The sequence below is a fragment of the Ambystoma mexicanum genome, chromosome 3p (genome assembly GCF_040938575.1).
Source record: "Ambystoma mexicanum isolate Mex_15411 chromosome 3p, UKY_AmexF1_1, whole genome shotgun sequence".
In the NCBI taxonomy this organism is placed as follows: domain Eukaryota; kingdom Metazoa; phylum Chordata; class Amphibia; order Caudata; family Ambystomatidae; genus Ambystoma; species Ambystoma mexicanum.
In genome coordinates, this window is record NC_090925.1 from 930,661,680 (window position 1) to 930,688,405 (window position 26,726).

The 26,726-nt window shown below is 44.1% G+C and overlaps 1 protein-coding gene across 1 annotated transcript in view; it reads right to left on the reverse strand.

Moving 5' to 3' along the window:
- The window catches only part of ERGIC3 (ERGIC and golgi 3), an 834,442-nt gene extending 811,195 nt beyond the window's left edge, over positions 1-23,247 (reverse strand). Inside the window, exon 1 of the mRNA XM_069652225.1 lies at positions 23,078-23,247. Within this exon, the coding sequence (XP_069508326.1) occupies positions 23,078-23,165 (88 nt within the window). The 5' untranslated portion in view covers positions 23,166-23,247. The remainder of the gene's footprint in view (positions 1-23,077) is intronic.
- Positions 23,248-26,726: the final 3,479 nt, after the last annotated feature.

The following is a 26,726-nucleotide window of genomic DNA, read 5'->3' on the forward strand; positions in this document are numbered from 1 at the left end:
ATCTCTGTAATGTAGATACGGAAAGAGGTTCAAATAGTATTCGACAGTTCTTTGCGTTTTATGTTCCATAGATAAATGTACCAATAAGGGAAATTTATGGAATTTGTCCACTATATTTGACCAATCCCACTGCCACGGTGCAAACTTTACTTTTGACGGATTAGTCTCCAAATCTGTAATAGCGCAACCAATTTCGTCCACTATTACATTACAGTGGACACACATTTTCTGAATAAAGCTCACCTTACCCCTATTTCCTTTCAAATTCTTCTGAATCTTGTAGAGGAGGTCCCAAGTACGGCCCGCACTCCAACCATCCATTTTGAAGTACCAGGAACGTTCACGCCAAAGTATGTGACGTATAAGGAGCAAATAAACCAGCAGAGAGCCGCAGTGGGGCTCTGTCCAGTACCCATCAGAAGAACAGCACCTATTGAAGTACCGACACCAAGGAAAACATGGACAGATTGAGAAAATCATATCAACAAATGAAACGAAATGAAGATCATCCGAGTACAGTCCCTGAAGAAGCCAAAAAGGCATTAAGGGAAGACGAATGCTGACGTCACAAGAAACCGGACTGACTCACATATAGAAGATATGACGACCTGAGAATGATGTAAAGAGACAAAACGCCATGGACAAGGGACACTGTGAACCTAAAGTAAAAGGACGATGTCAAATGTTAGAAGCTTATGCTGTGAGATTGACTAAGATGCTCAACCAGTTTACGCATGTACATATTCTTGGAACTGCAAGAAAGCTAAGGAAATTGTGCAGCTTGCTATGCTTAGTAGAAAGATAGAGTACGGCAAGCGCCACCTATACATAACTACCTCAAAAGAAGCATGCTATATAAGTATACTTCCACTATGCACAAGAAGCAGAATCAACCACATGTTACTAAAGGCCACACAAGGAGAGCTTCATATTTAACAAATCAAGAATAAAAGGAAGAAACGAAACTCAGCAGAGGCAAATCGTGCCAGAAAAACCAAGGTCGTATCAGCTAAAATAGATGAACAGTAGCTACAATTAATGAAGCAAGGGACAGAATATCCTGCTCAGAAAGATTAAGATAAGAAGCCAAAGGCAGGTGGTGGGTAAAACGAAAATCAAATACACGCGATTCAGACACCGTGAAATCGCCTTCTTCTCCATGTAATTCGTGACCAGCTGAGCGAGAAGTGAGACTTTCACACCTACGAATGGCAGTGGGCTAGACGTAGATATCAGAACTTTTCCAGACAGGAGATGCAGTCTCGAGGCCAACCACAGTGAAATAATTGACACATGGCCACTAAAGTGATGATTGATTTTAACAATAATTGGAGGAAGGCCGGGGGAGCTGGTGGGCACCCTGCACCTGGCCGACCATTCTGCTAAGCAAAGTGGAAAAGTATAAGTGGGGTTGGTGCCAACCCAATCATAACGGACCAAGTATCTAAGGTCCTATAGTTAGAACCAATGGGACGTTGTGCTTTTAAGGACGTCTACAGTAGCCATTTTGAAGGAAGGGCTTAGATGCCCCACCTGACAGTGTTTACCCAATCCCCTTACTCCGTTATCATATACAGATATAGTACCTATATTAAAGTTACCTTGCTAGAACCAATAGAATTGCATGCCAACTTTTAAGCGTTGAACGTCCGTGATGATGAGTTTTTAGTATAAATGTGTTTTTTATGAAGTTCATTGGAGTTGTGAAGCGAGAGGGAAGATCACGCATCGGCTGATATTCAGGAGACTCCCCGTTTTTTTGTACTGGTCATTAAACGGACTCCCTTTGCCAAACCGTTGAGTTGTCATTATTGATTTTATGCTTGAGTATTAATCTGCATCCCCATCCATCTCACGGGTATTGCTATTCCATCTTAAAGTGCTATTGAGCAAACCCCGGCACTATGGGCCGGTTGGGGGGTCCTGGTGCACACTTTGTAGCAGAGATAGGATGGTTTTCCGTTTAGATAAGACACCGATTGACCGTCAACAAAGTAACTCTAGGATCTCGGCAATATCACAAGTCTTTAGCCATCCAGCTAAGTAGACCGTGAAGCTCCCCATAGATAGTGGTTAGAGTAAAAAGCAAAACCTGCAGGCAAAGATCTGAAGGGACCTGCGTTTCCCCACAAAACCCCTTCCCACTTCTGCGAGCAGCTGAGTGGGTGAACGGCAGAAGAGGCGGTCATCCCGAGCATCCAGAGAGGAAACATGAGAACGGCGAGTGAAAAAGACTAAATGCTTTGGCAAAAAGTGCATGCCTTAGAACAAGTAAGGGAAAGGCAACGGAGGGAGGCGGGAAAACAAAAATATAGTCAGAAGTAGAGTAGAATGATATATATATATATATATATATATAGATAGAGATAGATAGATAAGAGATAGGGAAGTAAATAGTGACTCAAAAGGGTGACTTAGTAGCAGAAAAGGATACTGGGGAGGACACCCAAGAAAAGAGGATACTAGGGTGGGGGTGGGGGGACACCTGAGAAGAGAGGATACGCCCAAATTCCTACGCTTAATGTAGCGGATAGAAGAAACCTGCATCCATAGTCCTGAATAAAATAGGAACAAATAGAAAACCACAGCGGTTAAAGACGTTTGTGAAAGGGATGGGCTTACATGCCAAGTCGGGGCAACATTAGGGGCAGAGGTCTGTGTAGCCAGTTGGAGTTTGTCTAGTCTGTTAACATCTGTCTTATGCGTTGTTTGTTGTAATGTCATAAAATGAAATTTTTTTTTTCTTCGAGGAACTAGCATAAAAATTATGCGATTGAGTAACTGAGATATCGTAGAGTACGAATTGATGCTTGTTGATAAAAAAGGAGGTATACATTTTTGTGGAAAAACAGGATTTGAGCTTGCAACGATTGGTGCTTGCTCGTACTGTTGAAGTTGTTTAAAAAAAAACGAAAGACATAACAAGCGTTATATAAAGAGAAAGTGAACAGATTTAAACATGGAAGACATGACTCCATTGGTACATCTGTGCAAACAGTTACCAAAACATGCACGTAAGCTGAAAAGGTACAGTGCATAATGGGTTAAAGGAACTGCAAACAAGATGTTTATGCCATGGCCCCAGGGTGGCCCGCTATCTAAAACGGTCCTACAGCACATGACGACATACTTCCATGCCACATACACAGGCAAAAAGTTAAACGCCTAGCTAGTTTAGAGCTTTGGAAGATATACTTACAGGATAAGGAGGAGGAGCCGCCGTTAGATTGGATACTTAACGTATGCACAGAGGGGGGCGAGTCACGTTCCGCCCCATCTGAAAATAAGAATGAAGGACAGAGGGTTATACCCACTAAGAGAACATAAAGCAGCTACAGGGTATAGCAATCCGGCACATGAGTCACCTACGCAAAGCAGTGATGGAAATTCAGACAGAGATAGAGAGATCACCTCCAAAGTCCTGCGGAACAAGGAGAGATGCGAGAACGAGAGAAAAGACCAGGCACAAGCAAGTACATCTCTTGATACGGAGAGAGAGGGCAAAAGATGGAAAGGAAATGAGGATAGTACTGAAGAGATAGCATTCACACAGAACGAATGGAAATTCAGATTTGATTGAAACTTGATGGTAAAGGCATTGATGACGCGAAACAACTAGGGAAGGGAGATGATTTACTCAGAAAGGAGAAGGAAAAAGGATTGAGAGACGAAAGAATACGAATAAAGATAGGCAGAGACGAGAACAGTTATATCATAAAGAGCAAGAAAGGCTACGCGATCATAAGCACAGCGCAGCCAATGATCAGGACAGACAGGAGCAGCGAAGAATAGAAGAGCAAAGGATACGAGAGAAAAGAATGAAGAGATGAAGGGATGAGGAAATCTGAAGGGCAAATGAATATAGAGATGCAAAGAAAGAGGAAGAATATAGAGTCAGAGAAGAAGCGAGGAAGCACAGAGAATTCCATGACGACTTATAATGTAAGCGAAGACAAAGAGCATGCGATCTTGAATATCTGGAAAGGGAGGTTAAAAAAAACAGATCCAGTAGTAGATTGGGAAGATACAGAAGAATTCTTTCCTCAGTACGATTCAGTACCAGGCACGTCTAGGGCAGATATCGAGGATGACTTCGACACAAGAAGCATCAGAGAGACGATTGATAGAATATATGATGAAATGGGGCTAGAACAAGTACCTCAAGCGGAGGGGGAAGACGAGTGCCTGGAGAGCACTCAGCTTTACGATGGTGAGGACGCCTCCCAAAGTAGTAGAAATAGAGAGCTGTCCCTAGATAGGTTGGAAATCAGTAAGAACAATGAGGATGCAAGAAAATGCACGAGTTGGGCACAGAATGTCAGACACCGAAAGAGAGGAGCATGAGGAAAATGAGGAAGAGAGGAGATGCAAAAAACGATTCTCATGAGGGAAAGGGATAAGATGGTCAGATTATAGTGAGTCTGCAACGAGGGCATCAGAGTCAGGCACACAGTCAGACCGAGGCAAAGAAGTATCTCACGGTCAGAGGGGGATGTCTCCACCACCCTATGTGAGCCAGCTAAGGACATTGCCAGGTAGGCAGCGATGCGGGAATATTACTCCTGCATTAGACAGAAGAACAATGAGAGAAGAGAGAGAGGGCTATGCGGCCCAATTTCCATTGCTCGAGAAAGGTGGAACGAGACCACAGTATATTCCATGGCCACACTCCGATCGGAAAAACCTGAAAAATAAGCTTCCAATGTTGACATTGGGAGCCGGTAAATGGATACACAAGCTTGAAAAATATGACGGGAGGCAACACGTTAGCAATAGGGGATATCAAGGGTCTTTTAATTGCCATACTTGGTGATAGCGCGGACGATGTGTGGACACGGGCAGGGTACCCTGGTGTGACCACAGTTAATACTGCGCATGACGGAGCACCGTTTAACAATTGCAGAGCTGCGGTATGGAAAGCATTACGATTGTTATATCCGTATACTTCCAACATGGGAGCTATCTTGACATGGAAGATGACGGAGTCGGAAGACCCTTTGCTTTACATTCAGAATTTCCAAGACGCGTGGGTACTCGAGACTTGTGAATCTTGGGTGAAATCTATACCCGTATTTTACCATAGATTATGCCAAAGCCTGCCAGATCTGGTACAGAAACAGCTCAAGAAATTGGTAGGAATTGAGGCCAAACCGTGGTCTAAAATACAGTTGACCATAGCGCACTATTGCAGATTGCTGCAAGAAAAGAAGTGCAAAAAAGAGGCTGCATGAAAAGCTTAAGAGGCAAAATGAATGCAGAAAGAATTGTCAAAATATGCCATTGAAGGGGCAATGATAACTAGCACAGATGGGTCGAGCTGTCAGGAATTCAGCTCGACACACATGGCGGAAATGGAGAAGGAGTCATTCAAGATACCAACAATGGAACTCAAGATGGCGGCTCATCAGCGCTATTACCACACAACGATTACCGTTCTAGTTGTTTCCAACATGGCGACCGCGTCTGCCCATTCTATATCTTCCTCTCTATGGTTGGGCCAGACGCGTCGCTTCTGTTCGCTTCACCTCGCTTCGCGTTGGTGCTTTTTCTAACTTTCTGCAATACTACCGCTGAGGTTTTCTAAGCCTCTCATCCTCTCTTTTGCACTCTGCGCACTTTGTCTGAGTTCCGTCTCAACTTATTCTACTTTTCCTTACCTTACTTTTTCCCCGTTTCTCCTCTTACCTTCGTTCCCCGTGCACTCGTGTGCGGTTCATTTCTACTCTACTTCCTTTCTCGCTTCCTTCCTTACTTTTCTCCTTGCCTACTACATAGAGCTCGACCGGACTTCCTTCCACGTTGCTGATCGAGTTCCTTTTCGCCGAGCGGATTCCTGAACCGTTCCGTCCACAAGCCTGCTGCACTCGACTTCCTCTACATCGCTGCTCGACCCTTCTTCCCGAGCGGATTCCTGGAATCGTTCCTCCTTCAGCCTGCAGTACTTACCATTCTTCCACAGCTACTCGGAAGACACCATCCTCTACGAGACACAATTGGGTTTTCTTCCCCACAAGGGTTTCCCAAGGGTACTGCCCCCGGAGTGCACCGAGTCCAGTTTTCTGGCCTCTGAACACTTTGGGGGAATTACCTATATACCTCAGAGCTATTCTACTCCTCTGCTGTTTCAGGACATTCGTGAGTACCTAATTGTAACACGAGCATGCAGCAGGTCAATAATCCACAGCAGAGTAATCAGGGAAATACTGGGTTTTATCCCAGAGGAAGAGGATTTAGAGGACGAGGATGGCATAGTAATCAGGGTGGTTTTCAGAGTAACCAAGGAGGCTTCCAAAACATGCAAAATGGCAATCAAAATATGTCAAATGGGCAAATAATCAGACCACCGCCAACATGTTGGTTGTGTGGGATGACGGGGCATCTAGCACGCACATGCAGAAGTCAAGGCATGATGCAAGGCGACCAAGAAACAAGAGCAGGTATGGTGAATCCACCTGCGTTTTTACAACCGGGAGGAAATGAGTTGCACAGAATCACACGGTGCAACAGCAAACGCCAGGAGCGCAACAAAACTTGCAACCTCCGAATTTGATGAGTTTTCCACAAGGACAGTCTCAACGGTCGTTGATGCAACTATCGCAGACAGTAAGTGCAGGAATGGCTGGGAACTCTGGACTAAGTGGTAACACTGGTGATGGGGGAAGTCCATTCCCGCAAAATGGGACAAAGTTGTATATGGACTAGGACAGCTCACTGGGAACCCTGATGTGTTCTATCCTATCAGTGACACCAGACCCTCACCAGGAACCAAGGGTGGATGTCGTTATAGGGGATAAAGAATGTTCCTTTTTAGTTTACACAGGTGCAACATGTTCATGTATACGTGAAGGCAAGTTTTCCTTGTCTGGAGATGCTATAAATACTCAGGGCTTCACAGGAGCTACAAGTCGTGTTCCTTTTACAGATGCACTTCCAGTCTCTATAGGAGAATGTTATATGCATGTACCACTATTATATTCAAGACAAACCCCATTAAATATCTTGGGACAAGATCTAATGACGAAGTTAAACATGACAATCTTGTTCACAGAGAAAGGCATAGTATGTTCAACTGCAGGAATGCACTATTTGAACGTATGTGAGATGATTAGAGCACACGCAGGACACACAGCTCTGAGAGATATCCCATTAGAGCCAGAAATATTTGTGTATGGAGTATGTGTGCTAATGGCAGGGCTGCCAGGCCTTGCAGACAAAACGATGAGGACCTCTTTAGGCCAAGTATACCTATGCACGAGGAAAAGGGACAAGTATTTCCCTTGGTAATACACACAGCCAATATACGAGGGAAAATGGCTTTGATTGATGGTTGTGATGATGAAGTCCGACAATAGTGCACAGTAATTGCCATTGAAGAAGGGTACAGATTGACTGACGTCACTGATGACGATCTGTTTGACGGGCAAGCAGATGGGAGAGAAACAACAGTTGAGGTAAATCTCACTTTCTGGGTGAAAATGATCAAAAGAAAAGTGCCCCAGAGAATGATGTTGGCACAGAACCGTCCTGACTATTTGAGGACGACATAGCCCAGGTGCCTGGCTCAGTATGGACCACAGGCCCCTATGACGTAGGCTTATTGAAAGGTGTCGGAGAAGTAAAAATTAAACTGAAGCCAGGAGCAATTTTACCAAAAGCACGACAGTATCCCATGTCCAGGGAGGCAGATGAAGGAATTTTCAAGATAATTTCCGCTATGATGAAGCAGGGCACCTTTGTGACATCAGAATTGTCATGCAGCACCGCGGTTTATCCGATTCAAAAATCGGAGGGAGGGTCTTGGAGTTTAATCCAGGATTTACACCTGATAAATGATATTGTAGAAGCCAAGTTCCCTTTAGTCCCTAACCCGGCTACAATCCTATGTAATATACCTGTTGAGGCAAAATATTTCACAGTGATTGACTTTAAAAAATGCATTTTTCTCAATCCCATTGCACAGAGACTCACAAGATCTGACGTCATTTACGTTCAGACAAATGTGTCTGAAAAGCACAAGGCTACCCCAGGGGTACTGTGAGTCTCTCTATTTTCAACAGAGTCCTGCAGATGGACCTAAGAAATATTGCATTAGAAAGTGTTGTCTTGCAATATGTGGATGACATCTTAATTTGCAGCACAACAGAGGAGAGATGCAGACGCGATTCTATTCAGCTATTGACTATATTGGCTGAAAAGGGATATAACGTTGACAAAGAGAAGTTACAATATTGTCAACAAGAAGTGCTATACATAGGCCAGCTGATCTCACATGAGGGGAAAAGGGTTACCCCGGAAAGGGCTGAAGCCATACTCAACACAGCCAAGCCACGCACGATAAAACAGATGCAGAGCTTTTTATGTCTTTGCAATTATGTCACGGCATGGGTCTTTGACTACAGCTCATATACCAAGCCCTTGTTAAGGCCCTAAAGAAGGCACAGGTGACTAAAGAAAAAAATTGAATGGTCTGAGACCATGGAAGAAGGGTTTACTGAACTCAAGAGCCATTTGCACGGTACCAATTTTAGGGATTCCCAATTATGCAGAGGAATTCTACCTGTTCTCACACAGGAATGGCAGCGTTATGACGGCAGTACTCACACAGAGAACCACAATGGGGTACAAGCCCCTGGCATATTACAGTGGAAATTTCAAAGTTTAGCTGCTGCAGCGTTCGCCATAGAAAAGGCTACAACCATCGTGATGGGATGCTCCATGACGTTGTACGTCGAGCACGCGCTATTTGCCATTCTAGAGAAACTAAAGGGCACATTGACAACGCAGAGGGTTTAGGCCTATGAATGATCATATCGAATCCACCGATTAAGATAGTCCGATGAAAAATAGTGAACCCAGCTATGTTCATAGCAGTCAGTGAAGGAGAGCCGATCCATGACTGTGCAAATTATGAAGAATTCTATGATGAAATTCCCAAAGTGAAACAAAATGCATTGGCAGAAGGAGAAATTGTCTTCGTTGACGGTTCCTCGAGAATCGATCAAAACGATGGGCAAAGATATACAGGCGCTGCTGTGATGAAGCACACAGCAAATGGAGAATTTCGAGTACACATTAGTGCACAATTACCATCTCACTATTCAGCACAGGCTGCAGAATTATTGGCGTTGATACTCGTGATTGAGAATCACGCAGACCACGAAGTAACTGTGTACAGTGACTCCCCTATGTGACATCAACAGTGCATGCAGGCTTAGCACGCTGGAAAAGGAGGGGATACCTCCGAGCGGACGGCACGCCAGTGCAGCACACAGCCCTATTTGATAAGCTCATTAAGGCACTACAGCTCCCAGTGGGCATAGCGGTCGTGAAGTGTGCCACCCACATGAAGGGGACAGATTTGATCTCACGAGGAAATCAAGCAGCAGACACAGAAGCCAAGCATATGGCATCCAAGGGTGAGACCATCATAGATGTGGAAATCACTGACAAACATAAAAATTATTGTTGCACGAAGTGAACCTGAAAGCTACAATAACATGGGGCAAACCCAGTTAGTTAATGGAACTCCAAGGGGAGGCTCCACAGCAGGAGAAAAATCTCTGGAAGCGGCAAGGGTGTTCTTTAAATCCCTCTGAAAGCTTGTGGCGACAAGACAGCACTGGTAAACCAGTAATGCCTATAGGCCCGTTAAAAATAGCATTGGAACAGTTACACTATCCAGCGCACATGACAAAAGAGAATCTTGTGGCAACGCACGCTGAAGACTGGTTTATACCGAACTTAGCAGAGCACGTTGCATTTTTTATGGTGAACTGTATAATCTGCCAACAGTTCATGGCTGGGCACACACTAAAAGTAATTAGAAGAGTCATCCCAAGGCCCAATGGACCTTTTCAGCACTTGCATGTCAATTACGTTGATATGATTCAAGTATGTAACGGATACAGGTATCTAATTGTTGTGGTGTGTCCATTCTCTAGATGGATAGAAGCAGGTCCATGTACACAACCAGGCTCTACCTGTGCGGCCACATTTCTAGTGAGAGGTATTTCCCATGTGTGGAGTATGTGAAGTCATGAGATCAGATAATGGGGCTCACTTTGTCAATGAAGTTTTTGAATATATTAGCTTGTTGCTTGGTATAAAGCACACATTCTCGTCTGCGTATCACCTGGAAGGTAATGGAATATGTGAGAAGCTCAACGGTTTGTCAAAGGAAAGGATAGCCAAGTTGAAGCTTACTCTAAGAAAGGGATGGTTATACTGCCTTCCTTTGGCATGGTATGCACTCAGAAACCAGCCTGGTTCTGACCATCATCTTACGCCGCACGAAATAGCAACAGGGAGAAGGATGCACACTCCCCTGACACCCCAAGAAAGAGCTAGATGTGAAGCCCAGCTGACAACAGAAATCTTAGGGTCTGAATTGCAAAATTACTTCAATTGCTTGACATCCTGTTTTACTGTAATTTCAGGCCAGCTGCTGCAACAACGAAAAGGGTGCAGGGCAGCACAGACCACAGAAGGAGATACTACTGCAGGCACAGCTCAGAGCCTATGTGTTCCATCAATCTTTCCTGGAGACACCGTCCTGGTGAAGAATCACACGAGAAAGAAGTGGGACGAGCCAAGGTTTAACAGTCCCTTTACAGTGAAGACGTCCCTCCCTCTGCAGTAAAGCTACAAGGAAGAAGAGCTTGGATCTTTTTGGGTGACATCAAGCCATACATCGGTGAACGCCCTCTGCCTGCACCCCAACGTGTAGAGACTACAGATGACGGGGAAGAACCACAGCACATGCAGACGAGATCCATGACGAAGAAGGACGCGTGACCAGCAGCAAAGCAAAGACAAGGAACTTTTGTGCAAAGTTGTGGCCTCAGAGCAACAAAACAAAATGTTAAGGACATAAAAACAGACACTCTGTGCATCCTAGTTGCAGGGTGAAGAAGAAATGTGCACGTATAAGCCACAAGATAGTAATAGATTCTTTCAACACAGAGACTTTGTTCGGAATCACTTATGGTGTCCCACAGTAGTGACATCACTAAGGACGTGTTAATATATTTTGAGCTAGTACTGAGATCATACCCGTCATTGGTGGGGAGGCTCACCAGTATCACTGACTTTCTTCAAGATCCTGAAAACGAAAGGACTATAAGGAGGCTGATAACTGTAATTGCCGAGCAGTTCCTCCTGCTTCCGGAATACAGTGAGGAAAAACAAAATTTCCCAAGCGGAGGAAGAAGCGAATTGGCTTATCAGCGTACTGATTTTTCACCTAACTGAAGACTGTCCAGATCTTGTCGGAAGAACCACAGACCTTTTGACATTTCTTCGAGATCCAGCAAACACAGAACATTTAAGTATAATCCTGAATGGAATTATTATCCAAGTTGCTCTCCACGCACACTGAAATTGTAGAAACTGTTCACAGTGAGTGAGGGCCAAACAGTTCCAAACTTCAGCAAGGGCAGGACAAATGTCCCTGTCACCAGAAGATAGCAGGTTGGCGAGCAACGTCCTTTTTCCCCTAATTGAGGATTTCCCAGAACTTGTGGGGAGACCTGCCGGTGTTGACGTCCTCACATTTATCAGAGACCCAGTTGATTCTGCGCAGATGAGCATGCTCTTGCATGGTATCGTGAAGCAAGTGGAACTTTCTAACCATCAACAGAACTATCTGAGAAGATTTTAAACTTTCTGCCGAGGGACAGATCGAGAGGGTATTGCCAGAGACTTCACCTTTGTTATACACGCAGGAACGAGATGTCTTCGGAAATAAAACAAATAAGAAGCACCGATTGGGAACTTGTATATTTTATACATGCACAGTAAAGAGACTTGCTGAATTATTACCTGATTTTGACATTTCCTCATACATAGAAAGAAAAAGAAACTATTCAGAGACAATAGACAATCCACTGTTCAGTCAAAGAGGGACAATTGTTTTAGTACCTGCAACTCACAAGCAGAACCAGCAGAATCCAAAATAATATTGTCTAAGAGTGTATTAAAAGTTAGTATCTTTCAACAGATGATCGAGATGGGGATTCAAAGCAGCAACCTTGTCCTCCCTCAGGAGGAGAGACGCTTGTATTTTTCTGGAACTAAATGCTGTAGATTAACCTATAGGGGTATCATGTATTTATGTATTATATTCATTGTTGTGTTACTGTCACTGACGATTAGAACTGCATTTTTTATGGGTGCACAAAGCTTTCCAATTCCAGTGCGCCCACCTAATGATGCATGCATGAAGCCTATGAAGGCACCCAGACCTTACATAGTCATTCCAGTCCCTAGGAGGCCTGATAGCGGAATGAGTGAACTTGAGATGGATGTGATCAGCAATGACACACACACACATTTATGGTAACAAGCGAACTGAAAAGCCGGAGACAGGGTGGCAGAGTATGAATGTAAAAAGGTTACCGACAACCACACGCATGCAAACATTGAATGCACACACACCAGGCCTAGTGTCAATAATTACAGAATCACAGGTCAAAGAAGAGGGGAAGGTTGGATTACCAACAATGAGAAGCTCTACGATTAGCGAAGTTAAGAGCCACATGAAGGAAGCAGAGCTCTCGATGAGACAAAAAGAGTTGGAGAGGAAACCAAAAGAAACAACATTGATGAACACCCCTGATACAGCACTGATGGAGACAAAGGCAAGCCCAGAGAAAATCTCAAGATAGCAGAATCGATATGGCCGTCATTAGCCAGGAAGAGGCAAGAGGAAAAAGGAGGAACTGCCAGACTTTTGCCTACTCAATTTGTGCAGATGAAGAGGCCTGCACCATGGACCAGGATACCTGAGAATCTTGAAGATATCTCACGATGTGATACAGAGTTACAGAAATCTGAAGCTCCACCTACTTCTAGGTGATAACTGTAAGTTTGCTCTGAAATGCTAAACCAAAATAAATGCTTTTAGCAATGCTCAGATAGAACTAATACGCAAGGTAGTAATCTCTCCTGCTTCTGTCCCCTTTTGCTAGGGCTATAGATAAGGGTAATACAGAAGATACCCTACAACCCTATCTCCGTGGTCCACAACAATTTTTCTGGCCACAGGTTGGTGCAATTCTTTCTGGCATAGTAATCAAGCCATCACTTTGAGATTAATTAAAAGAGACCAGACCGTTACACAATGTAATATATGCTTAATTTATGTTTTTAGATTTGGCTTTTCATACGAAAAAGGGTGAAGACTTTAAGCTTTTACAAAATCATCACTGTCCTGAAGATGGCCCAACATTGACTATTTAGACCACCGTAGACAACGATGGGACTATTGAAAGGGGCCGAAACATATGTCGACCTACAGAAAATCCAAATCTTGTTTTTTCTAATGTCATACATATTATTAACAACTAATATGTCCAAAGAAAATGTTACTTGCTGAACCCAGATGTCACAGAACGAGTGAATTGGTATGAATGATACGAGTGAGATATGAAAAAGCCTACTCTTTGCATAGTTTTTTATAAAAAAATGTAATTTTATTATTGATTATTAAAGTGATTTATATATTTTCAACGGTTTCTGTTCAAGAACTGTCTCTTCCACAAGGCAACTGCTGTAGATTTACATATCAGCACCCCTGCACCTGTATCTGTTGTGTCACAAGACCTTAGAGAGAGGGGTAGTCAGTCTGTTACGTCTTTCTTTTTTACCTGAGAATCCTCCAGCAAGAAGAAGCCATACAGATGCATTCAAAGATGTAGTTATAGCAAACTACATGAAAACCTTAAGAATCAAGAGAAGCATACAAGGAGATGACAGTGAACTAAACGACTACTTAGAGAGCACAGCACATTTGGGAAACAACATCTGGTACCAACACATGAAAGAAGTTGGAAGATAGAGTTCAGAGGGGGAATGCTTTGTTTGTGCACTCCTACCTTATAGCATGGGGAAGTCAAAGATCTTCGTAGCAGTACACTGTCTATCGCATGTGGCAATGTGCAAGACCAGAGGCCAGTTCATGGGAAGTAATGCCTCACTGAAATGGGCAACTGAAGCAACCGATCCAAATGAAGATGATTATGTCCAGGACATAAAGACAAGAAACAATGGAAAGACGAAACACATTGTGATCAGATATGAGAAGCCTGGAGTTAAAGGAGCAGAAATCAGAAGAGAAGCGAACCAGAAGCTAAAATGTCCAAGGAAAAACTCCAGAAGAGGCTCGAAGTAGGAAGAACAGAGGCCAAATGCAGATTTGGGGAACAGTGCTTTCACCAGACAGATGGGAGAAAGGAGTAGTGATTTGCAGAGCATAGATGGTTATTGTTCGTTACCAAGGTACCACCGACATAGTACAGAACGGATGCAAGCCATTGTGGCCGAAGCTTGCAAAACTGCTAACATGGGTCAAGACAGAGGAGGACCCTTGCAGATAGTGCCACTGGAAAGCCCACAATTCTGCTTCAGGAATAATAGCACTAGAAAGATGGGAGAGAATCATGACTGTGGACGAGTTTTTGACGCTCCAGGAATGGTACACGGTACTGCAGTGATTATGGATCATTATTGGGCATGTGGATCCAAAGCATATATCAGATTTCCGAGAATCTGGGGAGGTATATGCACAATAGTGAATTCCACTTTCCAGCGTTGATGATTCCAAAAAGTGACCTGAACATTGACAGTTTCCCGAAAGCAGATGCTCACTTGAGGAAGAAGAGATCTGTGGAACTGATGATTAGAATGAAGAGAGGGAATTACTTTTCTGACAAATCTATAGAAGCGTTTGATGCTATCCCTTATGAACATAGGCTGTTTAGCCAGAACTCATCAGTGTTCAAGACGATCTTCATGCCAAGAATTCAGGTTGGAGCAAATACTAAATGGTTGCAGATAACCAGAAGAGAGTTACTGCAGACCATCAACACGACCATAAAAGGATTCAATGCGATCAAAGAAGAGTTAAGGGTGATCCGACTTATGACTCTCCAGAACAAACATGTCCTTGACATGATCGCAGCTATGGATGGAGGTGTTTGTGCAAAAATTGGAGAATCATGTTTCACATTTATACCTTCTCACGATGAAGAAAATGGAACTCTAACAGAAGCGATAGGAATGCTGACAAAACTACAGAATCAAATGATTGATGAAACTGACGAAGTGGACGACGACAGTCAGTTTTGATCACTATTTTCATGGGTTCCACAATGGATGGCAGATGCATTCAAATTCCTAGGAGCCCTGCTAGTGATGATATTGCTTGGATTTTGTGTTATCAAGATAATAATCTCTCAGTGTAAGAAAACTGCGAAAAAAGCCATAGGGACGAAAATCATGATTGATGTCGAACCAGGGTGGAAGCCCAAAGACCTGACTGATGAGGAAATAAGAGACTTTGTGAAGGCCAGCATCTACGAACCAGAAGGAACAAAGTGTCTAAATCCCAGGAAGCATAGAAATTATGTTGGAAGCTGGATCTATTGCAGCCCAAATGGACAGTGTCAACTAATGACGCGGAATAAATATGAACACGTAAGAACAGCAGGAGGTTTAAAAGGAGTTATGAAAATATGGACCCCAAAGAGACATTTTTTCAGACAATCATGTATAGACCCAGAAGATGAGAAAATGGACCCAGACGATGAAGTGAAAGTGAATAATCGAGGAACCAAAGAAGATGGATCCAAAGGAAGAGATGAAAGTGGTTGATGAATCACCCAGAGGAGGGAGTGTGAGGAGGTCCCAAGTACGGCCTGCACGCCAACCGTCAATTTTGAAGTACCAGGAACGTTCACGCCAAAGTATCTGACATATGATGAGCAAATAAACCAGCAGAGAGCCGCAGTGGGGCTCTGTCCAGTACCCATCAGAAGAACGGCACCTATTTAATTACCGACACCAAGGAAAACACGGACAGTAAGGTACCATTGAGAAAACCATATCAACAAATGAAACGAAATGAAGATCTGAGTACAGACCCTGAAGTAGCCAAAAAGGTCTTAATGGAAGACGAATGGTGACATCACAAGAACCCGGACTGACTCACATATAGAAGATATGACGACCTGAGAAGGACGTAAAGAGATAAAACGCCATGGACAAGGGACATCGTGAACCTAAAGTAAAAGGACGATGTCAAATGTAAGAAGCTTATGCTGTGAGCATAACGAAGATGTTCAACCAGTTTACGCATGAACACATGCTTGGAACCGCTAGAAAGCTAAAGAAATCGGGTGGCTTGCTATGCTCAGTAGAAAGATATAGTGCGGCAAGCACCACCTATACATATCTACCTCAAAAGAAGCATGCTATATAAGTATACTTCCACTATGCACAAGAAGCAGAATCAACCAAAGGTTACTAAAGGCCACATGAGGAGAGCTTCATATTTAACAAATCAAGAATAAAAAAGGCAGAAACTAAACTCAGCAGAGGCAAATCGTGCCAGAAAAATCAAGGTCATATCAGCTTAAATAGATGAACAGTAGCTACAATTAATGAAGCAAGGAACAGAATATCCTGCTCAGAAAGGTCAAGATAAGAAGCCAAAGGCAGGTGGTGGGTAAAACGAAAATCAAATACACAAATTACATGGAGAAGACAGTGATTTCACAGTGTCTGAATCACGTGACCATCCGAGCAAGAAGTGAGACTTTCACACCTATGCATGGCAGTGCGCCAGGCGAAGATATCCGAACTTTTCCAGACAGGAGATGCAGTCTTGAGGCCAACCACAGTGAAATAATTGACACATGGCCACTAAAATGATGATAGATTGTAACAATAATTGGAGGAAGGCCGGGGGAGCTGGTGGGCACCCAGCACCTGGCCGACCATTCTGCATGCTGCTAAGCAAAGTGTTAAAGTATGAGTGGGGTTGGTTCCAACCCAATAATAACGGACCAAGTAATCTAGGGTCCTACAGTTAGTAGAACCAATGGGACGTTGTACTTTTAATGACGTCTACAGTAGCCATTTTGAAGGAAGGGCTTAGATGCCCCACCCGACAGTGTTTACCCAATCCCCTTACTCCATTACCATATACAGATGTAGTACCTAGATTAAAGTTACCTTCCTAGAACCAATAGAATTGCATGCCAACTTTTAAAGCGTTGAACGTCAGTGATGACGAGTTTTTAGTATAAATGATGTGTTTTTTGTGAAGTTCATTGCAGTTGTGAAGAGAGAGGGAAGATCACGCATCCGCTGATATTCATGAGACTCCCCGTTTTTTGTACTTGTCATTAAACAGACTCCCTTTGCCAAACCTTTGAGTTGTCATTATTGATTTGATGCTGCAGTATTAATCTGCATCCCCATCCATCTCACGGGTGCTGCTATTCCACCTTAAAGTGCTATTCGACAAACACCAGCTCTATGGGCCGGTTGGTGGTCCTGGTGCACACTCACTACAAAGTGACCCCCTCCTGAAGGAGCATCATTTTCGTATATAATTACAGCAATGACCACTTCACCTTCACTTGCAGGGATATTTAATCACCATCAAAGAAATATTTGTTGAATATACAATAATGATGCTGCCAAAATGTTCTTCAATTTTATGCAAAAGATGCAGGAACCAACATAGGTGCAATCCCTCTCCCTCTCCTTGTTCATAGGGGATTTATTTACAAAATGAGGATGATTGGCTCACTGGTTTAAATTGTTTACTAGTAGCTATACCCGGCGTTGCCCGGGATTTAATTTCCTCTTAGGTACCATTTGTTAGAAATCCCTTAAAGTAGCTTTATGCTTTTTGGAAAGGTTCCATAAGAAATGTGAAAAGAAAAATTCACAAAATTTTCCATTGTTTGATATTTTTAAAATGTTTTATAATAAAGACTACACAACACCATAATTTTTTGTTAAAATTCATTCTGAAACATATAACTGTACGTGAGAACAACCTGGAGGTTCCCGAGTAGCTTGGCGGGTGACATGAATATTAAACTTTGGGTAAATAGTTGTTGGCACTGTCGGCTGTGACATGAAGCCCCAACAACTATTTACCCAAAGTTTAATATTACCAAAGTACATGTTCATTGTAAGGCTTGTTTATGGAGAATGTTTGTTTTGCCAGTTGGAGCAAAGGTATACAACTGATTTGGGGAACCCACTCTAGAACACGCGACATAATTGCCTGTGGAGAAAAATGGAAGTAAACAGCGTTGAGAATAGGCTTGTGTGGCTGGCTGATATACCCCAGAGCAAACTTTGGGGGGAGCGAGAGTTGGCGTGTTGCTGCATACTCGGACATTCACCCTGGCGTGGTTCATTTAATTGTGGTGCAAATATCTTGGAAACCGTGCATCCTAGGGCCTAGAGTTTTGTTCTTCGTGTCAGGATCGGTCTTTCTACGACCACATTGATGTTTCGCCCATTTCAGGCAACCGTCTCATGTGTGAAGGTGCTGAGATCCAGGGGAAGGGGTAGGGTGTCCAAATGTCATGTAGCTAGTAATGTCTGGAAGGTCCTAACAGGCAACTATGCAAGATTTGGAACAGATTGGTGAAACGGTGTGGAAATGTATAAGGAACAACGCTTCACCAAGCCACAAACCCAAACACGTGGACTTGTGCTGAAATACAGGGGACGGGGTCAGGTATCCAAACGTCATGCAGCCAGTAACGTCTGCAAGGTCCTAACGGGCAACTATGCAAGATTTGGTGTAGATTGGTGAAACAGTGTGGAATTGTATAAGGAACAACGCTTCGCCACAAATAAATTTGGATATATATATTAGACGAGAGCGATTCATTTATAAACCAAGCCAGAGACATACAATATGCAGAACAAATGCAAACAAGAAGACACAAGACCATTCTGAGTGACCCAAAATACATGCTTGAACAGTGCCATGCTGTAGTTATTGCGTCAGGCTGTGCTCCGTTTATCTCCCCCTCCTCGCCATGATTTTGTATCCCAATTTAGCACTGCCCCTACCAGTGATCAGTATGCATCTTCTGCATTTGAACACATTAATACATGGCACTCAGCTCACACAATTTGGGTGAGTGTCATCCACCATGGAAATAGTTAAATCAACCACCAAGCCCTTTACACACCTGTATAATTCAATGGGCTCTCACCCGCCCACAGCCAAGCCTTTTTTGAATTGTGTGCAGCCATCTCTGCCTCTTTATTCTTTTCAGAGAGAAGTTTTGTTTTTGAAAATCTGTTTCTATTTGACTTTTTAAAAATACTACCAGCTTAATATTTCATGTTAGTCAAGGTATTCCAAGACAGATTTACCGAACAAAGAGAGTACTAGCTCAGCCCATGAAATATGCTGGGGGTGCATGCAAAGAACAGCTTAAGGGGTCAGGAATGAGAGACAGACACAAAGTTGCAGTTTTCTCAATGTTTGCCATATTTATTAAAAGGGGTGAGATAAACACCTATATGTGTCCTATCTAGTAAATTAAAACTAAAGATGACCTTGCGTCCAAATATATCTGACCCTCACACTAACATATATAACCAAAGAGTATAAAAAGGTCAAAGTATCTGGTTTCAGTTCAACAAAACTGTGCAAATGTTCCCTTCCTTTGGATCAATTCAGGAAGACCTTTGAAAAAGTTTGGTTTAAATGAAGTTCTATTCAGTTATATGTCTTTCAACTTTGTAAAGTAAATTTATCTATCACAAAACATGTCCAAAACCAAAGCAACTGTTTCTTCCATAAAGTATTCTTCCCAAGATGTAAAGTGGTTATAAGACTATCACAATTATTCTGCTAACACTTTTGTCAGGACACCATCTCAGATGTCTATTGTTATACAAGTTTGTCAGGATGATAAAGTTAGTAGTTTCTTTCCACACCACTTTTTTTTTTTTAAACAAATTTCTTCAAAACAACTGTTTCTTTCCTGGTCCACTTGCCTGTGAAGAGTAACTACAACTGATCCCTTTCCTGGTTTACTCGCCTCCCAGGAACAACAAAAGAAACTCCTACAACTATAAATGGCCTCTTCTGTTAGTGGCAATATGTGTTTCAAGGTTCTCCACACCAGTATCCCACGTGAGGAGGATTGCACAATATGTGCCTGTCTTTATAGTCTCTTCACTGTTGGCAATGTGGGTTACAAATTTCCCCAAACTGGTATCTCATGAAAGGGGAATTGCACTCATTTTACCTCCTTCCCTCTCCTTTATAGTTTCTGGGCAATGTGGGTTACAGGTTTCCCCAAACTGGTATCTCATGAAAGGAGAATTGCGCCCATGTTGCCATTTTAATTGTACTGGTTTGGTATTTAAAATTGTCCTTTTCTGAGGGCCCCGGGGTTACGTCTTTCTTTAGGTCAACTCACTGATTTCCTTTGGTGTCTCCACATCACTACTGGATGCTGCGTCAAACAGTCTACAGTCTGGCAATATCGCTCACAGCCCTCCTGTGACTACAGCTGTCTGCACAGTCCTTCTCTGGAGCTCCACTGGCTCTGTCAGGTCTCTGTGTCCTCCAGCACACATGAGCAACTCACATCGGGTCACGAGCATGTCGCACAAATAGCTGGGCTTCTCTCTCGTCCACGACTACTTCATGCTGCACATACTCTGCAAAACCGCATGTCTTCTCTTCCTGCGTCGGCTTCTGCTGGCGCTTCCTCTGCTGCTTCAATTCCAACTGCTTCAGCTTCTCTCCCGACTGCTTCTGCTACTCCTCTCCCCTGTGGATCATTCAGGCATTTAAATATCCCGCTTCTGAGATGTGAAAAGAAACAACCAGACCACAGTCTTCTCAGTGGCACCACTGATCATCCTTCACAATTTGCTCCTCTTCCCCGTCCCAGTACCATAGGCATTATGGATCTTGGCGTGCATAATGGTTTAAGGTTTTCCATAGTTATTTAATTTAGATTGATTTGTGAACTGAAGTTTGTCAGAGCTAGGAGATGTTATGTGAACCATATGTGCTTTGACATTGGGGTTAGGACTCCTACCTAAAATAGAATCATGATAATTGGAGCATATCACATCCAACTCAGGAATTCCCAAGGTTCAAAGATTATTCTGTTTAAGTGACTTTTCATAGAATGTTCTCATTTTGTTCATGGGAGAGACTTGTACAGTGATACATGCCATTAGATATTTGGAAATTGTAGGATTATCATCCTCATAAGAAGAGGAACACAGTGTCTCCCCCAATGGAGTCACCACTTTACCCCGATAGCCATCTCCTACCATGTGATCCTCCCTCATGATGCCACCCATTGGGTTAGGATCAGGTAGAGGCTGCCTTTCACTGGTCACATGGGAGGATAATTTAGGCTGGGGTACAGTGATGACTATGCAGGATTCATCACACAGCATGCAGGTGTGGCCTGCTGGCATGGTTGATCCCGGTTCTTGGCAAGCAGACGTCTGAAATGGGTCCCTGTCTTCAGCCGCACCTGCAAGCCCAAAACAAAAGTACCCACTTTTACCAGTCCTAAAAGTTTGATAGGTGTGCAATTAACACGAAATTGCCACGAAGCGTAGGCATAAAGACAGTGAGATATTTCCACCTTTCCCATGATTGACACGATCTTGAGATTTCGTTGGTAGCGTGGGCGCATCTGTGCTTTGCCTGGGAGTTATTTGATTATCACAACGTGCATGCACGCTTGGGACACTTCAGTTTGCATTTTGTCCAAAAAAAGCCTCCCAACTCTTTTAAAATCTGGTTTTCACACAGAGCTAGGAAATAGCCAATAAAACGAGACGATGTAAACAAAAGATTTTAACCAATACAAACAAGGCAAAATGACGTAGGCGGTCTTTGAAGATAACAGCACAACCCAATAAATGGTGAACAGCCAAAATATACAGGATCAGATAGTGCTCACTGGGTGTTAGAAAATATAGGCTCCCCACGGTCATCAGCACGGGGTGGGGGTGTAATGGGCATCTACACAAGGGCCTGCGCAATGAGCATCTGTATAGGGTGCTGTGCAGGGCTAGACTGGGAATCAAAAGTGGCCCGGGAAGTGTTTTTCCAAGTGGCCCATGTTAACATATATTAGAAGTTTTGTAACAAAATGATTTACTTCATCCAACTCAAAAGTGGCCCATGGTGCAGAGGCCCACCAGGAAATCACGAGAGTTCCCTGTAAGCCACTCCACCACTGGTGCTGTGAGATGGGCATTCACACAGGGGGGGTGCAGTCAGCGTCTGCAAGGGGGTGTGTGCAGTGGGCATTTGTACATTGGGCTGTGCAGTAGGCAGGCTCCTGTTTAAGGGCTTTCCAGGTCTATTCAAGGTCAGCTGCACTCAAAAAAAGGACCGCTCAACAAAAGGGTTGATATCATCCCATGAGGGACTGCTCAGCACAAAGCACTGGCATACGTGCAAACCGGGCCGCCGTGTGCCCCATGGTACGCGGCTGCACACCCCAACATCAGCACCAGCCCTGGGAATACAGACAGTATGGCTCACTTTTGGCAGCCACCAGGGTCAGACTGGGGCATAAAATTGGTTCGGGTACCAATCAAAAAGGGGCCCACAGTTGCAAACAGCAATTAATTTGTTTTGTGACAGACTGTTTGAATGGTACCCAAATGGGAGTTTTTTGATAAAGCTATTTAAAGAATATGTATTCAGCACCAAAGGTCAAAACTACTAGCTACATAGTGAAGTAACTCATCAAACTGGCACACACTGACCAAAAAAGTGGCCCACACTGACCACTAAAACTGCCCAACACTAGCATTTTGCATTTTTGCAAAGTTCTGGAATCACTATGTAATCAAAACCGGTTTCATTTGTATAGCAGTGATTTATTGATGTTGGGTAGGCGTTGCTTAATCGAGTAGAGATAGGAGGGAGGGAATCGTATTCTAGCGTTTCATCGCGGGCACCAAGTAGGGTACAAACGGTCCTGGTTCCTAAACGGTCCTGGGTCCTACAGAAGAAAAGAGACGAACCAGAGCTACTCTGCAGAGTGCATGCACTATCTTCCTTCTGCAGTGAGTTGGCTAGATTGTGTTGGTTCTCTTTCAACGACTGCGTGGAACGCTTTCACACAGGTCATTGAATTAAATACACCCTCTCCTCCCGAACAGTAAACCACGGCTTGCCTAGTGTACGAACTCTTGCCAAGAACAGCTCTGCTTTTTGTATGCAAACTTTGTATAATCATTATCCTGTGCTTCTTACCAGCTGCTCCCCCACATGTTTTTATCCTGAAATCCTCTAAAGTCTTCGGGAAAGCATCATACCGCTTGAGACTTTGTAGCACCTCCATGTCATGGATTACTTCCTATTGGAGGAACGGACCTAGCAACGTACCCTTATGTCACGTATTACAAGATAGAGTCCATGCCACAAACGTCCACGAGTCGTGATCATCCACGTCGATTTACGTTCTCCCTAGACCACGGCGCACACTACCGCGTGACCAAGCAGCGGGAAGGGAGGATTTGAAATTAACTTTGTGCTTTGGGGCGAGTGAGCTTTCGTTCCTCCGATAGATAGAACTGTAGCCAGTTTCCTGATAAGTTATAACTCAGTGTAGGTTTGTTTGTTGTATTTCGGTGACGTGTCCCGTGGGTGTTAGGGAATTAATAGCGCCAAGGGCCGATAACCAGCTAAGCAAAGACAATGCAGAGTAATCTTGAAATTGCGGAGAGCAGATACTAAAAGGTACAATAAAGAAAATTCAAGTACCCTGTCGCTGTGTTTCTAGCCTACTTCATTAACAAGTGCCTTTCTTTGGAATAATGTCCTTAAAAAGCGCTAAATCTAACATTGGGAGCAGGCATGCACGCTGCTGGAAAGGGAAATCATTGGCGGGAGTTGACGGGAAATATTTCTCACCCCCACCATAAACAATCATCCATTTCAGAACATTTATTAATAACAGGAAACTCACTCAATAAAGGAGGACCGTTTCCTATAATATTAGTCAGCAAATTGTTAAAAAGTGCACCTTTTAAACATAAAGCTGCAGAGTCCATTCTTAACAGGCATATTCACAAGGTTTCTAATCGGACTTTATAGTGGCCAAGTCTCTCCTGGCAATCTGATTTTGAGTCCTTCTTTGGCATTAAAAGCAGACCAATTAAAAGAAAGGGCGCAAACAGATTTCACGGGTCTGAGATCCGGGGAGACATTTGTTGACTGAACCCTGTTGCACAAAAATCCGGCCCAATGTGAATGACCATCACTCGGCACGCATAGTATGTAACGGGTATTCCACATGCTGCACATATCTCAATCTGAAAAATCACTCAACATCCCTATGCACATCATTGACTCACCCTCTGCACAATATCTGCATCACACATCTTACCCACTATCAAGCCTTATTCTTTACCATTTTAATCTTTGCATCGCCTGAGCCACTAAGTTACCTCACTATTTGCCTTATAATTCCCTCTTTATATTTTCATTACCCCCTTGTCCCAGTACTTACCTCTGAGTTACCTTACCTCTTCCCAGAAACCACTTTTAATTCTTCCGACCCAGCCCCACCTTTCCCCTTCTAGGCTTAATAGCCCTCTTCTGACCAACAACAGTTAAAACGTTCCTGCCTCTGGCAAGGACCCTACAGCGGTTCTCAGCCGCCTTACTTCCTAGCTGAGCCAGCGGGGGCCATGTTTTTCACGGGCATGGACTGTGCATCTGCTGCAGGGTGGGGGGTCCCTTGTCTGCTGACGTTGCTCCCCTGGGCCCTGCTGGACAAGGGCTCTCTGGTTGAGCCAGCACCCAGCCGGGGGAATCTCGCGGACGGCGACCATGCAGAGCACGTGGGCGTCGGTTGAGCTTGTCCTCCTATGGCTGGGAGGACAACAGCGACACGAAGACCATGGTGCAGAGCTTTGGTGGAGCGCCAGACACCCAGGGCAATCCTGCCAGGGGCACAGGTAGGTGTTGGAGGGGGAAGGTCTGCCGGTTGCTGGGCAACCCAGGTGGCGTTCTGGGCCAGTGCAGTCATAGGTCTCAACCTCTCGAGTCAGAAAGGCAGGTGGAAACACACAATTCTATTTTAGGTGGGTCAGAGTCCATTGAAGTGAATTTACAGATAAAGAGTGTGTCAGGTGTGTGAACACTTTCTCTGGCGGGTGATTTGAGAGGTATGGCGCAGTCCTTGGTTACGAAGCAACCGACACGCTTCAGACTAGCCCCCAGGGCAGCCTGCCTCTGTTTGAACATGGGAAGAACTGCAATGGCACAGGTTCTCCCCCTGTGTACAGTTTAAAAAGGAGCTCCAGTTTGGTTTCTATGCTGATAATGGGAAAACATAGAAAATTAAGATGTCACGTGGAGCATAGGTCTCCCTCCCTCTCCTGTTCTCCTGCAAGTTCCCATAGAAAGAGAAAACAGGAGACGGTTTCTGAAGGGAGACTGATGGAAATCTTCAAGAAAGCACTGCAGGAGGAAGGCATTGGGAGCAGAAGCAAGCACAGACGTATCGCCCCTTCCTCCTCTGTATCATCATAATCCTCCTCATCCTGCATCTCTACAGGGGGCTCCCTTTCTTTACATAGTGAGGACTTAAAGGGCAAATACCTGGACATGGAATTGTGGCCTATGTTCTGATTCAGGTGGCCCATTACATGGGGTTCCCAGATTCTGAGCCTTCAGTACCTGCAGCTGGAAACCACAAGGGCCCCTTCCACTCAGTTTAAATGCACCCTGTGAGCTGGGCTTCCCTTACTCATAGACATGAAAGATGAAATCCTCAAGGAGTGGAAAGAGCCAGACAAGATGCCAGTCCCCAGATTTTTGGCCAAACTCTAACCTAAAGGAGGAGTAGAATGCGATGCCACAGGAGATCGAGGTGGACAAGATCCTCCCTAGCCGGGAGCGGAAGGTCTTCAATGACCCCAGGGGAAGCCATCAAGAACCCCACAGATAGGAAGGTGGACGGAATACTAAACTCACCTAGCTCTCAAATCTGCCACATACTCTTCCTACACGGCAGGGACAGCCATGGGAGGGCTAAAGTCCCTGCTTCTGATTTTGCAAGCAGTCAAGAACCAGGTTATTTTTATCTGACCTTTTCTACGATGAGGTAACGGCCGCAGCCATTTCCATGGGCTTCATCGTTGCTGGAAGACGACAGCCTAACAAGAATTGGAGGATGGATTCTCATCAAAAGAACACACGGACACTAATTCCTTTTGCAGGGCAGATGCTATTTGGGGACATGCTTGAAGACAAAATCCATTGTGTCTTCAAGGATGATAAGCATGTAGGAAACCTTAGAAGGCAGTCAAATCCCAGATCTTCCCTTAACACCATGCGTCCTGCAAGGTCCTTGGTACCAAGACGAGGTGCTTGATGGGTGATATTCTAAGGGGTTGGGATGGTGGCAGTCCCAGCGCCCGTCCCCTTCTAAAAGAAAAAGCAGAAGTCCTGATGCCAGGCTTGTCCGTTGGAGTTACAGGATAGACTTTCTATGCCCTCCAGGTCCCTCAGGTACCATGAAGACGCCTCTCCCCAGAGGCAGTGTCAAGTGGGAGGCATTGAGATAGGCAATCCAGGAGCTGCGGTGTGAAGGCATCATGAAGTAGAAGTAGACACAGACAACAGGTTCAAGTTTTAACTCTGAGTTTTATTAACTTAAATCACAGGATGGAGTCAGACCTAACTTGCCCTATCCTCGGGTGGGATAAGCATAGTCTGTGTCAGGAAGTTCAAATCAAGTCAGTCTGTGTCCAAAATCTATACTTGCCCTCACAGTTAACTGAATAAAATGTGTAGGGATGTCGGCATCAACATGAACAGTGTTCAAAATAAAGTTCAGATCTTCTTCCAGCTCTTGGCTTGTAATCCGCTTCCCCTTCTCCAAGTAAATAGT